At 44.6% G+C, this 13,563-nt stretch overlaps 2 protein-coding genes across 2 annotated transcripts in view; one reads left to right on the forward strand and one right to left on the reverse strand.

Moving 5' to 3' along the window:
* Positions 1-13,563, reverse strand: part of LOC117584410 — a 53,372-nt gene that overhangs the window by 29,393 nt on the left and 10,416 nt on the right. The window contains exon 2 of the mRNA XM_034273274.1: positions 1,636-2,356. Coding sequence (XP_034129165.1) covers positions 1,636-1,705 — 70 coding nt within the window. The 5' untranslated portion in view covers positions 1,706-2,356. The remainder of the gene's footprint in view (positions 1-1,635; positions 2,357-13,563) is intronic.
* On the forward strand, positions 3,709-5,218 carry LOC117584411. Its single transcript, XM_034273275.1, has 4 exons — positions 3,709-3,994; positions 4,047-4,445; positions 4,513-4,826; positions 4,881-5,218. Exons 1-4 carry the CDS (start codon positions 3,846-3,848, stop codon positions 5,093-5,095), a joined length of 1,077 nt encoding a protein of 358 aa, XP_034129166.1. The 5' UTR covers positions 3,709-3,845; the 3' UTR covers positions 5,096-5,218.

Below are 13,563 nucleotides of genomic sequence, written 5' to 3' on the forward strand. Positions count from 1 at the left end.
TGTAGTGAAGGATACGCGAAACGTGATTGCAATTTTAAACAGGCCCCGGCGCCAGTTCCCCTTTGATTTTGAGTGTCTCTACGTGTGCGTGTGTGTGTTTCCTGAAATATGAGTAACTTGGTCTAGACTGGCGGTGGGGTGGGGACAAGTGGGAGAGCACGTCAGTTGGCCACATGCCAGTCAGCAGTCAAGAGTGGGAATCAAAATCAAAATCAAAATCAAGCTGTTGTGTAGCTTTGGCCTAGACCGGAACCGGAACTCGCTCTGATGAATTGCCCCTGCGCCTGTGCTCTTAAAGGCTCAGGCAATTTGCGGCAACTTTCAAGTTCAACAAATGCTCCTCCCCCTCTGGCATTGCTCATATTTTTCAGTTTTTAATATAAAATGCCAAAAAGCGGACATAAAGCGGGGGATTTATGAGCGCTTCTTTTACAACTTTATTATGCCCCAATCTCACAATGAAAGAAAGAGCCGGGCGGGAGTGGGGCTGGGAATACGAAATGAAATTAAAGCTGCCGGAAATGCAGACAAAGCGACAAGTCATTGCAGCAGCCATTTTGCCTAGAGTGTCAAACGGAGAAGGGGGGCAGGAAAAATCCCGGAAAAATAATAGAAAGAAAAGCCGGAGAACTGAAATGGAATCCGAATCATATTGCGCTGCCGCTGCCACTGCCGGATGGCAGACTCCAGCAAAGTGACAAACAAACAGTCGTACGGAGCGTCAAATTGCAGCGAACGAGGAGAAGTATTACAAAAAATTTGCACAAAATATTAATGAAAAATGTTCCTGCAAGAGGAAAAACTGGTGACAAGACGGGCATGGTACAGGAAATTCGAATGGCAGAAAAAGCTGAATGAATGAATGAGCGAATGCCTTTTGCAATATCGCAAATATGAATTGACAGACAATGCATCTGGAATCAAATAAGCGCAAACACAGAGCACAATTGAAGTCAATGGAGTGCGAGGAAATTACCTTGGCGGAACACTCGTCAAATAGGGAAAGGCTTAAGCTGGTCTTAGTCTTTTGACAAATGTTCTTTCAGGTGAATTCCCATTGTTGTTGAATGGAAAACCAAAGCTTGTAGTTCAAAATGCATTCAAAGATTTCTTTTACATTTGAAACCTATTCCAACATAACATCGAACTTATTGAAAGTTTCGTTTCTGTTGTTATGTTTTGATGCACAAATCTTACATCTAATATCCGCCCCAACATTCGCTGATTACCTTTTGGTGGCTTTTGCCTTTCCACTCGCGAACGGAGATTAACTTTTAGCCACTGCTACAGTTTTGTTTGGACCACTGTTTCAGTGTAATAACAAAATACAAAAAAAATAAGCAGAATTGAAGCATGTCCGGCGCACAAAATGGTTGCACAAAATGCCAACCGCAACATAATCGAACCGCAAATGATGTGGCAGAGAATATTGGAAGGGAAGCGGCGCCTGGGGTCAACTCAGAATTTGATTCATTCTGGAATGGTGAGCATAATGCACGATAAATATTTAATATCATCGGAATGCTGGCGAACTTAAATGATGGGCTTCTATTTCAAATTATGACAGGCGTGGGCAACTGCATAATGAATGAGGAGTGGAAAATATATGATTAATTCGCCATGTGGCACACTCACCTGGCAGGGTTGCGATGTAGACAGCGGCAAGGATGTAAATGTTACGCAGATTAATCGCCGGCAGTGGCATTCTGTTGACTTGTTTTTTTTTTGTCCACAAATATGATTATTTATTGATTAATTAGTGAATTGTTTTTGTGTCGCACAGCAGTCCGCAGAACTGAGATTTGATGTCAAACGAGTGCGAGTCCGATATCCGCTGGCTGAAACCGCAGAAATCAATTTTTAACATTCGCTAACTCGCCCCGCCATCCCCTCTGTGCTGCCGTCCAGCTTGTGCAATTTCCTTTTTTGCCCTCTGATTGGTTTCGCTTTTTGCTCTATTTTGCGGTTGCATTTAATGCATTTTTCATTTTTCGCATGTGCTTTTGCTTTTGCTTTTGCTTTTGCCTTCTTTGGTTTACCAGTCAGCCACAATTAGCAATCTGCACAGTGAGTCCCATTTGTGTACGGATTCGAACACCTTCATGCCACTGACATGCCCCTAAATCTGTTCGCCGAACACAAGTACTCGTATGTTCGGTTTAGCAGCATTTTCCATTGAACTCGATTTTGGCTATTTGCATTTTTCACATCCCTTTTGCATTTCTTTTGCATATTCATTTCCTGTTTTACACAATTGTTTGCCCTTTGTTGCTGTGTGTATTTTATACGATTTAACTCCGCCGTCGCTTTGTTCGGTCTGGAAGATGATGGACCTGGCTCTGGTTTCCTGTTTCAGCTGCAAAATGGATAAGTGAAAGGGATTAGTATGTGTTCCACTTGAAGATTTTTCGGTATTAAGTAAGTTAAATAATATGAATTATTCTCCCCATATAACTAGCATCAATTTTAAGTTTAGTAAATATTTAAAATACATTTAAATTGTTCAGTTATTATTTTTCATTCTTTGAACAAAATATTATGGAAATAATGCTTCCATTTTGTCGCACAGTGTAATTTATATGTCTTTGATTTACTACAATTTACCATGCCGTTTGTCTTCTTAGACTTCTTAGACCTTGCATAACACATCGTCATCGCATTACCTTAATCAAATCGCATTTGCGATTGCCCTTTCGCGTTTGCCTTTCCTCCGCTCGTGACACATTCCCCTGCCTTGACATCTCCAATCATCATGAAATTCAATATCCCAGACAAGATTTACTGCCTCCAACTGCTGCGACCCTTCTGGGGGACTACATCATGGACGGACACTTTAAGCTGCATCGGCTTTGGAGTTTGGCAGAGGGTTGAACAAAACATAAGCTCAGTGCATTTTCCGAACTGACTTGAAAATCCAAATGTTGCCCATTAGCAAACCAAATACGCACAGACTTTGGCGCCACAGAAAAGCCTCGCCCAGAGCCGCATGCGTTCGCCGGCTGACTTTACATTGGAAATTGGCAAAAGCCAAGCCATGAAATTGTACAACACGATTTTCACATTTCGTACATGACACCATTTCGTGTGCCTCCGCTTCCTACACATCCCTGCCCCACCGCTGATATGGTGATATGGGAGGACTCGTACATACGTACATGGCGCCTGGGTTTGTGTATTCCGCGGCTGCCTACTTGACTCGCCTGCGACTCCAGGCAGTTGTGTGCACAGCGAAAATTCACTTATGGAAATCGAAGATTTTTCACATTGAGTTTGTCGCTATTCTCTTACTTTTCCATTCCATTCATTCTCCCTGTGACGTGGGCATACTAAACTGATATGAAGTATCAACAATCTGTATTCAATGTAAATCCTTTAAGCTGCAGATGCGCTCGAAGGGAGCTCTCCCACATCCCACATTGTTGACTGAGTGACAGCTTGACTGCGGCTTTGATTGGAGGCTCTGTGGCAGATGCATAAGTGAAGTGCTCTGCCATGAGCGTCTCGGGAAAGTGAAAGGCAATCTGGCTGTGGCACATTCGTGGAGAGTGTCACACATATGGGTAGAGTCAGGTTCCTGTAGATCGGATTCCCGTAAACGACAGGCACTATTGACAATCGAAAATCAAGTTTCCATACGTCTAATAGTGTGAGAGTACACAGTACTCCGTGATCAACCCTTCCGACTTTTTATATACCTTTTCCTGTACCTCTCACAGTCTCTGGGTGTTCTCTACTCCGTCCTCAGGCTTCTGCTTCCTCATTTTTATACAATTTTCTTTACATTGTAAACGAAGCAAGTGAAGCAGTTCTGTCTAACAATCCCGATTGCTACTCGGAAAATCAACATGAGCTCATATAGAGTACAGCAAACACTTTCCAAGAGCGAAATGGACTCCGATGATGCAGTGACGATCAACTCGCAATTTTCCGAGCAATCCATACATTCGTCATTCTTTGGGATCAGCACTGAAGTGAGGATTTCGCCACAGAAAAGGTAAGTGGATCGGTAAGTTTTCAGAGGGAGCTTCAGAGGATTCTTCTTTTAGAGTTTTCCAGCTGTTGCTCGATTACAAACAGTTCAAGTCGGCCCGTAACATTCAGCGGCACGTGCGTGGATGGCTCTGCCGTCTGCAGGTGACCAAGAGAGCGGCGGCAGTCACCACCATCAGCAGGTGGTGGCGTGGCTTCAGTGTACGCAAGAGCTACTACTCCCTGGTTGAGCAGAGACTGCAGGCGAATATGTTGGCCCACTACCACGAGCAGGCAACCATGATCCAGACGCTGTTCCGGGGCTGGCGCACTCGTCAGTTTGTGCAGGACTTCAATGGCCTTCAGCTACTTCAGCTGCAGTTTGCCGAGGATCTGATCAGCTGCCTGGCACGACACTTGCGCCATCTGAAGCATAACAATCAGCTGCCAGGGCTTTATTCAATGCGCGAGAACGGGTACGATTGATGTGTGTGCCATTTCCCACCTTCCCATACTAACAGTGTCCGCTGCCCACACTCGTAGATGCCTCAGCATTATTGAGGATCTGGCTCGCACTTTTAGCTACCGTTTTCACAACGGTCAGGTGCGGGCTTCAATCGCCAAACGACGCTCATACCTCGAGGACATGCGTCGGGACTTCAATAGGTCTGAGCAGTATACAATAACGCCCTATCCAGGTCATGGTGCTGTGCTGGGAGAGTGCACTGTACACGTGGAACTCAATGAGCCGGGCCTCTCCAAAGAAACCGATATTCGCGTGCAACGCCTCATTCTGATGTTTGAGAAGTCCAAACGGGATCCAGAAATTGCCCGAATTCAGGCATCGCTGGCCTCCAGTAAGTAGCGATTGGAATCGCATTGGAAATGATTTAATCATTCCCCGTTCTTAGAACTCCGTCGAGATATCGAGTCCTCTCTGAAGGTGCAGCAGGAGGAAAAGATGAAGAAATTTTGCAATCATGTCTTTCATCGCATAGCACCCGAACTGAAGACCAAAGATAATCGCCATGGCATAAAAATGTATCTCGAGGAATTGTTATACAACGCTGAGGAACCGAACTGTCATTGCCGGCCAAAGTTGGTAGATAATTCGTTGTGCCATTAGCTGGCTTACACTTACACACGTATTTTGAATCGTTTTTGAAAAGGTTAATGCATATTTTAGTAGATTTCATTATTACCCAAACGAAAATGTAATACAAATGTTAAATTGTTCGAGTTTCACGAAGTTGTACAGGAAGTTTTATTCGTTTCGCCTTTCGACCTGTTACCGATATGACAGCAACATCTGTCTCACCTTCCTGAGTACTATTCAGAGCTACCCTAGTGACTGACGGACCATTCCTACACCAGCCCCAGCTCCAGCCATATTCCCATCAGTCACAGAGTTTCACAAATTCCGGAACATAAAACAGATTTGGTCATACTCTCAAGTGAAGAGGAGGAAGTCAAAGCAAAGCGCTTAAACTTTTTTAATGCCAAGGCAACAAAAATTGTAGAAGAGGACGAGAATTCGGTTCGTTTTTCCGTGCGTTTTTAGCAGCTCACAATTTATTTGCAAACATTTATTATAGTTACTTTTGTTTTATTCGCTTTGAGTACTTTTGCTTGTTAGGGGCAGCGGTAGGTGGTGCTCGGGAGTGCTGATGGTGGGTCACTTTTTATGCTGCATTGTTTTATGGTCGCATTGTGGTTGGCAATGAAATGCCCCGCAAACACACACAAAAAGCGAACCAAAGTTGATAAAAACCACAGAAGTAGCGGAGAAATGTAAAAGACTTCAGGCTGGGGAACGGGAGCGGGGAATCTAGAAAACAAATTAGTTTAAAGATAAGTAGGTTACGCAATCTTGTGGAGCATACTTTCTGGCGCAAAGTGGCTGTCTTGATTAGTCTTCAGAGAGCGAAAGAGAAGGGCAGCGAGCCGCGAGACCAGATGGCAAACACAATCAGGCATCCGTCGGCATCAGACTTCACGTGAAAATGTTGAGCAGCTGTCGATGGCAAGGCGATGTCGATGGCGGGGCTTAAGGCAAATACGAGTAGCATAAAACAAACTCTCCAGGGAATTGCCAACGCAAGGAGTGAATGCCGGAGTGCCGAAGAGGGTTTCCAATGTATATGGGTGTGGGGGGGGGGATTGAGGCGTGCCCGTAATGCGCCTTTGGCCAAGTGCACTGTAAATACCAAAGCAATTTTCACTGCAAAATTAACAAGCGCCAAACCGCAACACAGGCCCGAGGTGCTGAAGTGGATTGGCTTGGACTGGGCAAGATGATGCAGATGCGGATGCGGATACTGAAGGTACACGGGCGCTGCGAGGATGTGTGAGTGCGAGTGCTTCGGGTTTCATTGAACGTGGCTCTAAGTCTGGCCAAGGCGCAAAATACATAATGAATTTCCGTTGCCCTACATCCCTTCTTTCGCTTGTTTTACTTGCCTTTTGTGGTCCTTTACACACACACACACTGCCTGCTGGGCAGGGGATCCCTTACCGACACACGAATGCAATTAAGCTGCCTGAACTAAAGCGATTGCCCCGCTCTCAACTGGATCATCAATCCAGCAAGGAGAAAGCTATTAGCGCTCCTTCACCTACATATCTATGCTCCTCTTTTGTCTGACTTCGTTGCAATAACAATTCCCCAAATGCTTGACCTGCCAGTTCGGAAACGTGAAACATGTGACCGAAGCCGCTTAAAAATAAATCTTTGGATATTTGAAAGAATTATAATTAACACTTTAAATATTATTATACATATGTACATTAATATTGTTTGCAGTGTACACTTTGTTATTAACTACGAAATTGCTTGCAGACAAACGTCTTTCGTTGTCTTCTTTGCACTTTACCGTTTGTTTTTGGTCACTGCCCATACCATTGCTATACACGCACGCACCGTCTTGTCCAGTGTCTGACTCATAGCTGCGTTGTTGTTGGTGTAAAAAAGAGCGAGCGATGGGAGAGCGATGATGTTCAAGGAGAGATTAAAATGGAAACGGTAAATAGAGATCAACGCACGAGCGTGTTGCTCTGCAGACTGCAGCAAGCTGTTTGGTTAGACAGAGAGAGAGAGGTGTATCGAGGGAGAGCTACAAGCTGCAAAACTGCAAGCTGCAGACATTGAGAGTCTGAAAGGGATGGCTGTCGATGCTCTCAGTTCAGTCGTTGAATGTTGCATGGAAGCTTGCCCAAACAGTTGCTCCCAGGGAAATTCTGCAAGCTGTACGATAACTGACTATAATTCCATTACGACATGTACATACATAATATGTATGTATCTACTTATGTACATATGTATGTATGTATATTGTTGCTGTTTATGCCACCTATTAATTGTTCAATCGCCTTTATCGGTTCTTGTGTAATTATCCCTTCTCATCTTCCTTTTTGCTAGCCAATTTGCTTTAATTTTGCATCAGCTGCCTCCGGATGACATAAACTAATCATATGTATCAGCAATTTAAAGGCTCTCCCATTTCATTCACTCAAGGATTTGGTCATCTAACCAAAAGCCCAAATACACACACACACAACCATGAAAGCATTCCAATTAGAGGTCAGAGCATGGACCAAGGCCCGAAGCATTTCCTTAACCCTAATCTTAATTATGCAAAAAATGATGCCATGTGCGAAAATGACCGACAATTAACCCCCACCAGAAGAGAGGGAGAGAGAGAGAGAGAGATGAACCGCCATTCGACCCAGTTTGACAATAAACTAACACCAAACTGCTGGCCATTTTCCAAATGCTTGGGTCATCAGAATGTGTCAGTCAGCAGGGCAGTTCATGCAAATTTCAAACTTAATCATGGCAAATTATATTACCCGAAGCTCACCCCTTTGACCCTACCAAATTGTCCGTTTATCAAATGGAAGGCACACAACAGCTGTTCGAAGGAGAATAGTTTCAATTTTCTTTGCTCGTGCTCGTGCTCCTCTCCTCTGCTCTCCCATGGCTGTCAAATGAGATTAAAATAAGCTTTTTCGTCAATCGACATCGACTTGGACTGCTGCCGAGGGACTGCTATATATCCCTCACATGACAATGGCAGCTCGAGACTATCCCTATCCCTTTGCATCCCCTAGCCATCCATGGACTCGACTCGCAATATAATGGGCCAGGCGAATTTATAGCAATTGTGCACTAAAAGGGTTTTATCCACGCACAACAGCTTGACCAATAAAGCAACTAAGCGCATTTGTGCACCACTTCACAATCGGCTGCCGGCGGGCTAGGGGCTGGAGCGTATTGGGATCGTGCCTCATATACGAGTACAGCATGGAGAGGTTATTGGGCAGAGGGAGCTGTGCCATGAGCTTTGAGTGCCAGTTTATTGCCAAATTGAGTTCGCCCCCGAAAAGGGAACGCGACGCCACGAAGATGGGGCTGGCAGGATGGCTGGATGGCTGGCAACAAAGCTTTGAGTTCGGAAAACGTTGTCAACAACAGCTGCACAATTGAGATAAACTTCAATTTTCGTAAATTGTTTAGTTTATTGAAAAATGTGCGACATGTGAAGACTCTGAGGGGACAGCACTCTGTCCGTGTGGATGGGTGTGGCCAACCCACCCACCAACCCACTCTTTGGCACATTAAGCGCTCTGAATTTTAATTCAATTTAACTTTAGTTTTGCGCTGCTTCGCAGCTTGCGGATATTAGAGGAGACAGCAATTTATTGACGCATTTTATTTTACAACTTTTTTGGATTTGATTTGACCCAACTGTACAGGACACATTGGCGAGTGGCATATCTGACTGAAAGCGAGTTAAAAAATCGTTTTGCCCCCCAACTAGAAGTTGAAGTAAGCCTGAAATATTTTACAGTACAGAGTCGCGGATTGAGCTTACCTTCGAGGAGGGTTTTATTTCAGTTTTTACTCTTGTTTGAGCAAAGAAAATCCATCATTTATTTGACAGTTTTCAATGGTTTAAAAGAAAATGGTTCCCCTTGGGATTTTGCTATAAGAATTAACAGTAGAAATTATATAACTATCTACAAAAGCTGTAAAAAGTTTACCATTTTCATTTTAGTGCAGAGTCCTTTCACAATCAACCACATAGCCTGAGCCAGCTTCCCTTAGCCTCATTCTCCACTCCACGACAACAAAGCGTAGATCGAACTTTTCTCTTCTCCTTAAGCTACCAAATGTACATTTCTCTTATCGAAAGCCCCAAAGGTCTACCTAAGCACACCCCGACAATATCCAACTGCCTTATCCATTCCCATATTCCCACATTCCACCCATATTCCTCCCATATTCCTCTCGCATTCACGTGCTCCTACTGCTATTTCCCCATGGAGTCCTGCCTGTCTGCTCGTGTGTTTGTGTGCTCAAATTATGCGCATGTCGTTGATGTTTTTTTTTTTTTTTTTTTAACGGGAGTACTCGCAGCCGCACACCACTCCACCACTCCACACACTCCTTCTGCCCGGCACGATTTTCAATTCAAATGTTTTTCTTTTTCTCGGGTTCGATTTCGGTGGCGGCTGTGGAAGGTGAGAGATGCCGCTGCATGGGAGAAAACTTTTCGCATAAAATAAGGCAAGATAAATTGTTAATGCGTCTGTGGGGAAGCGATTAGCGGTGAATGTGCCGAGTTTATTTCGGAGCTCGTTTCCCTCTTCATCTCCCTAGCACTGCAATTTAAATAATATTTTGCCGGTGAGAAACTCCCCAAGAGCCCAGCCCAGTGCCAAATGCAATTGTTTGAGGAAACGGGAAAACTTCCGGGTGGCTGTTTGGACTTTTGACCAGCAATATTTATTTTTCTGCAGCGGAAATATTTTCCAAATCAACTTCTCCACATCCAACTGATGTCTGACTGCAGGATACCAAACAGAGGAAAGAAAAAAAAAACAATAAAGGAAGTCGGAAAGGAGAGCTACGAGTCCGTTAAAGTCTACCTCCTGTTGCCATTGGCAATTTATTTCATCCCAGTCGGGTTCAGCTCGTTGCCTGCTTCAAGCCAGGGATTTAGTCCTCTGGTAAGGCAATTGGCTCTATGCTGACGGAGCAGGGGACAGGAGCGAATGTGAGGGCACTCGAGGAAGCATTCAGGTGTGCGATTGGCAAATGCAACATCAACTGCAGCTCATGATAAATCGTTATTTATAATTTGTATTGTAAACGAGAAAGTTTTATATGTAGTTTTCTTCTCCTCGAAACGTCTGCGAATGCAGAATTGTTGCTAAAGTGGCAGTCAGAGAGAAATGTTCTGAAGAAAAAAGGATTTAGGCGCAGGCACATGAGCAGATTTTTATCCAACTCGTACGAATAGCAATAAACTGATTGGGTTGGGTTCTTAAAGGCAAATTAAATTGCAATTTATGTGGATAACAGACCCACTCGATATGCTGAGCAATTTGTATTCCATTCGCAATATAAATGGGCTTGGATATGCTAAGTGTGGGTAGATATTTCCATCTAATTGATCGTTTCTAAACATATTCTAGTTACATATTTTTACAACAGCTGAAACTGGGAAAAAACGCTAATTAGCCACAATCAGAATAAGCAACAACTGCTGGACTCTGAAAAACTATGCCATAAACCAGAACCTACATTTGGCATACCAAAAACATCTCCAGCAGCTCCACAGCTAAAACGTTTTTTAGACATACAAATTATTACCAGCAACGTACATTTTCAAAGGCCAAAAATGTACAAATTTGTTAACTTCCACGACGATGAACGGGGGGGATGAGGAGGCGGAATGTACATCTAACATGCACCCGTACGAGTACGAGTACAAGTACGAGTACGAGTACGAGTATGTAACCTAATTTGAAACGCAAACATAATTTATGGATAATTACATATTTGGAAAAACACATACGAGTGCTCCGCCCCGCCCGGTCTGGCTGTGCAGAGATTTTCATTTGGCTTTCGAAAGTTTTGCAGCTCTGGCCAAATATTTTCATATTGAAATTTTCATTTGCGCTTCAGCTAATGGAAAATGCCAAGCGGGGGCTTAGCTTAAAGCAAACGCCAGCTTCATCTGCGATCCGCACTCCTGCGCATAAATAAATGCAACTGTCAGTGGCAGTGGCTGGAAAAAAGATAGAAGGAAACCGGCAGAGAGCTGCACGCCAACTGTCAGCGGGTGAATGCAAGTGACAGGTTTGTGCGGTGTCTGCCAGGAGCAGAGCCAGGAGCACAGGCTGCTCTAAGGACCAACTTGAAGTCAGCTGAATGGAGGTCAAAGTTGGCTCTTTAGTGGCTGCCCGGACATATGGCGCATGCCGCTGCCACGCGGCCCGACTGTTGCACACTGGCCTGCGCTCCACTGAGCGCTTGAGTGATGGCATCTTCCCCACTCCCACTCCCCACTCCCCACTGACCCCTAAATGCATTCGCCACTCCTGGCTGAGAAATTACCTGACCAAAGTTGCGTAACGAATCAGCCGTTAAGGCAGACGGGCAGACGCGAAGAAGTAGCCTTCGCTTCCCCACTGACAGATATTATTATTTATGTGGGTTTGGGGGTTGCGAGTCTCTCCTCTGCATCCACTTAGTGTAGGATACACTGAGGAAAAATAAGTAGTGGCTTGAAGAAAGTTTTTCATTCTATGCTGAGGATTTTGTAGCTGTATTCTGAGAGCTTTGCAGGCTAGAGAATTGTTATGTTAAGGCTAAGATTTCCTTGCACTTAAACCTAAATTTCAAATATCAAATACTATTTTGGCTTTCTTTCCGTAGTGTAGAAATATTCATTAGTCATGGAATGCTTCGCGAAAGTTCTTCGAAAGTTCCCTCAACCATCATAAAAAGTTATTTTTCACGCAATTTATTGAAGCTTACTTTTCGCATATAATACAGCCCTGCCCTAAGCTCTGCTCAATTTATACTTTAAATTTATTGATTGAAACTTTGAAAACTATTTTGCGTGGCAGTTTGAGGCAGTGCAGGAATAGGCTGGCTGACCCAGAACCATTTTGGAAACTATTGCCGCGGCGACAGTCGAATAAATCACAAGTCCTGCGTCTAATTAAACTTAAGCTGCGCGACCCTTAACACTTGAGCTTTACCCGCTGCTTGTGCCACACATTCCTACAGCGGTGCCCGTGCCCCAGCACACATCAAGTCATTTGCATAAGGAGAGCGCGTTTGTCGGCTACCCGGCAAAAGATCAACTGGGGAGCCATTTCCAGCCTGCTACAGCACCGGCACCAGCTCCAGCACCACTGGCCTACCCAGACCCACGACATTTGAAATGTGTCTATGCATATGAGAGAAACTTTGTCCTCCGGGCAAGTGGCCCTGCCCCATGCCAACGTCGCTGCCCTCCGAGTGGTGTGTGGCAAGTGTGTCACGCCCGCGTTCTGTGTCATGTGTGCCAATTAAATTCGCAGCCACGCCCCTCGCACTGCGCCACCAAAAGAAATCGGTTCAAGAAGAACACAGCTGCAATTAGAGAACCTCGAAGTTTGAATGCTCTGAAGATGAGGACAGAATATAAGCCAATATTTCTGCGACCACAAATACTTGACTTTTTATCTCATAAATTAGAATTAAGATGCTCGAGAAGCTGTATCTAATGTTGATGTATCAATGGGAAACCATAACCCATTTTATAGTTATGCTCAGGTATTTAATTGTTAGAAATTTGTGTTGGTATCTAAAGCAAAGCACATTAAGAAACAAGAAACAAGGCCAGCAATCCGCCTAACTTGCAGCTTCATGCTAATACACCTTCTCAGCAAACAAAGAGTAGAACAAACGTAAGTGGCTTTCTTGCCTTCCTTGGGTTGTGCTCCTGCTCCTGCTCCTGCTTCATGGTTTTAGTCCACCTTCTGGCTGCTGGCTGCTTACTCCTTGCTGCCTGCTGCCTGCTGCTTGTTGTGCGCATTATTAGCTGTCGTTTATTTTACACAAGCAGCCGCCAAAAGGAGGCAAACTGCAAGGAGCCCGACACTGATCCAGAGCTGGAGTTGGAAGATGGAAGCGCTGAGCCCCAGCTGCTTTGGATAACGTTGCCCGGGTCTCGGGGGATGAGGGCAAAACAAATTTCAAATGTCGTCGTCATCGTCGCTCACTTGCTCGTTGCCTCGTCCGCCCCACTACCCTTTATCAGAGTGTGTTGCATATGCCCGGGACCACCAAGTGGCAGCTTCCGTAGAGTTCCATCTTCCCCGACTGCTTATCTTTACACATTTATAGTCATTAGCCACAGTCTCTGCTTGACTTTGCCGTTGTTCTTCGAACTTTTCTTCGGCTTTAAGCAGCTCCAACTCCGCACGAAAATCAATGTCAGCCCTCGCACAGACGGACTTCGGGGGCAGTCTGGGCCTGAGAGCCTGCCAGCCAATGCAAAGAAATTATAAAATAAAAATAAAGTGCAAATATTTTTCTAATGTCTGACAGCAGCTGTTAAATGCTGAGGCAAATCCTTGCCAAGAAGAGCAGCAGCAGCGAAAACCGGAAAGTGCTGGCCGAGGGGACACCAAAGGGAGAGTGGCAAGGGCCTGCAACACTAATGAACTATGAAAATAGCAAGAGACAAACAAAAAAGAAACTCAACAGACAGTGGACAAAGAAAGGAGGAAGTGGCTGTCTCATTGGATACA

The sequence above is a fragment of the Drosophila guanche genome, unplaced genomic scaffold (assembly GCF_900245975.1).
Source record: "Drosophila guanche unplaced genomic scaffold, DGUA_6, whole genome shotgun sequence".
Taxonomy (NCBI): domain Eukaryota; kingdom Metazoa; phylum Arthropoda; class Insecta; order Diptera; family Drosophilidae; genus Drosophila; species Drosophila guanche.

Coding starts and splice junctions, on each gene's coding strand:
- LOC117584411 (XM_034273275.1), top strand. CDS start 3,846: ATGAGCTCATATAGAGTACAGCAAACACTTTCCAAGAGCGAAATGGAC. Junction 3,995..4,046: donor AGGATTTCGCCACAGAAAAG/GTAAGTGGATCG, acceptor TTCTTCTTTTAG/AGTTTTCCAGCTGTTGCTCG. Junction 4,827..4,880: donor TCAGGCATCGCTGGCCTCCA/GTAAGTAGCGAT, acceptor CCCCGTTCTTAG/AACTCCGTCGAGATATCGAG.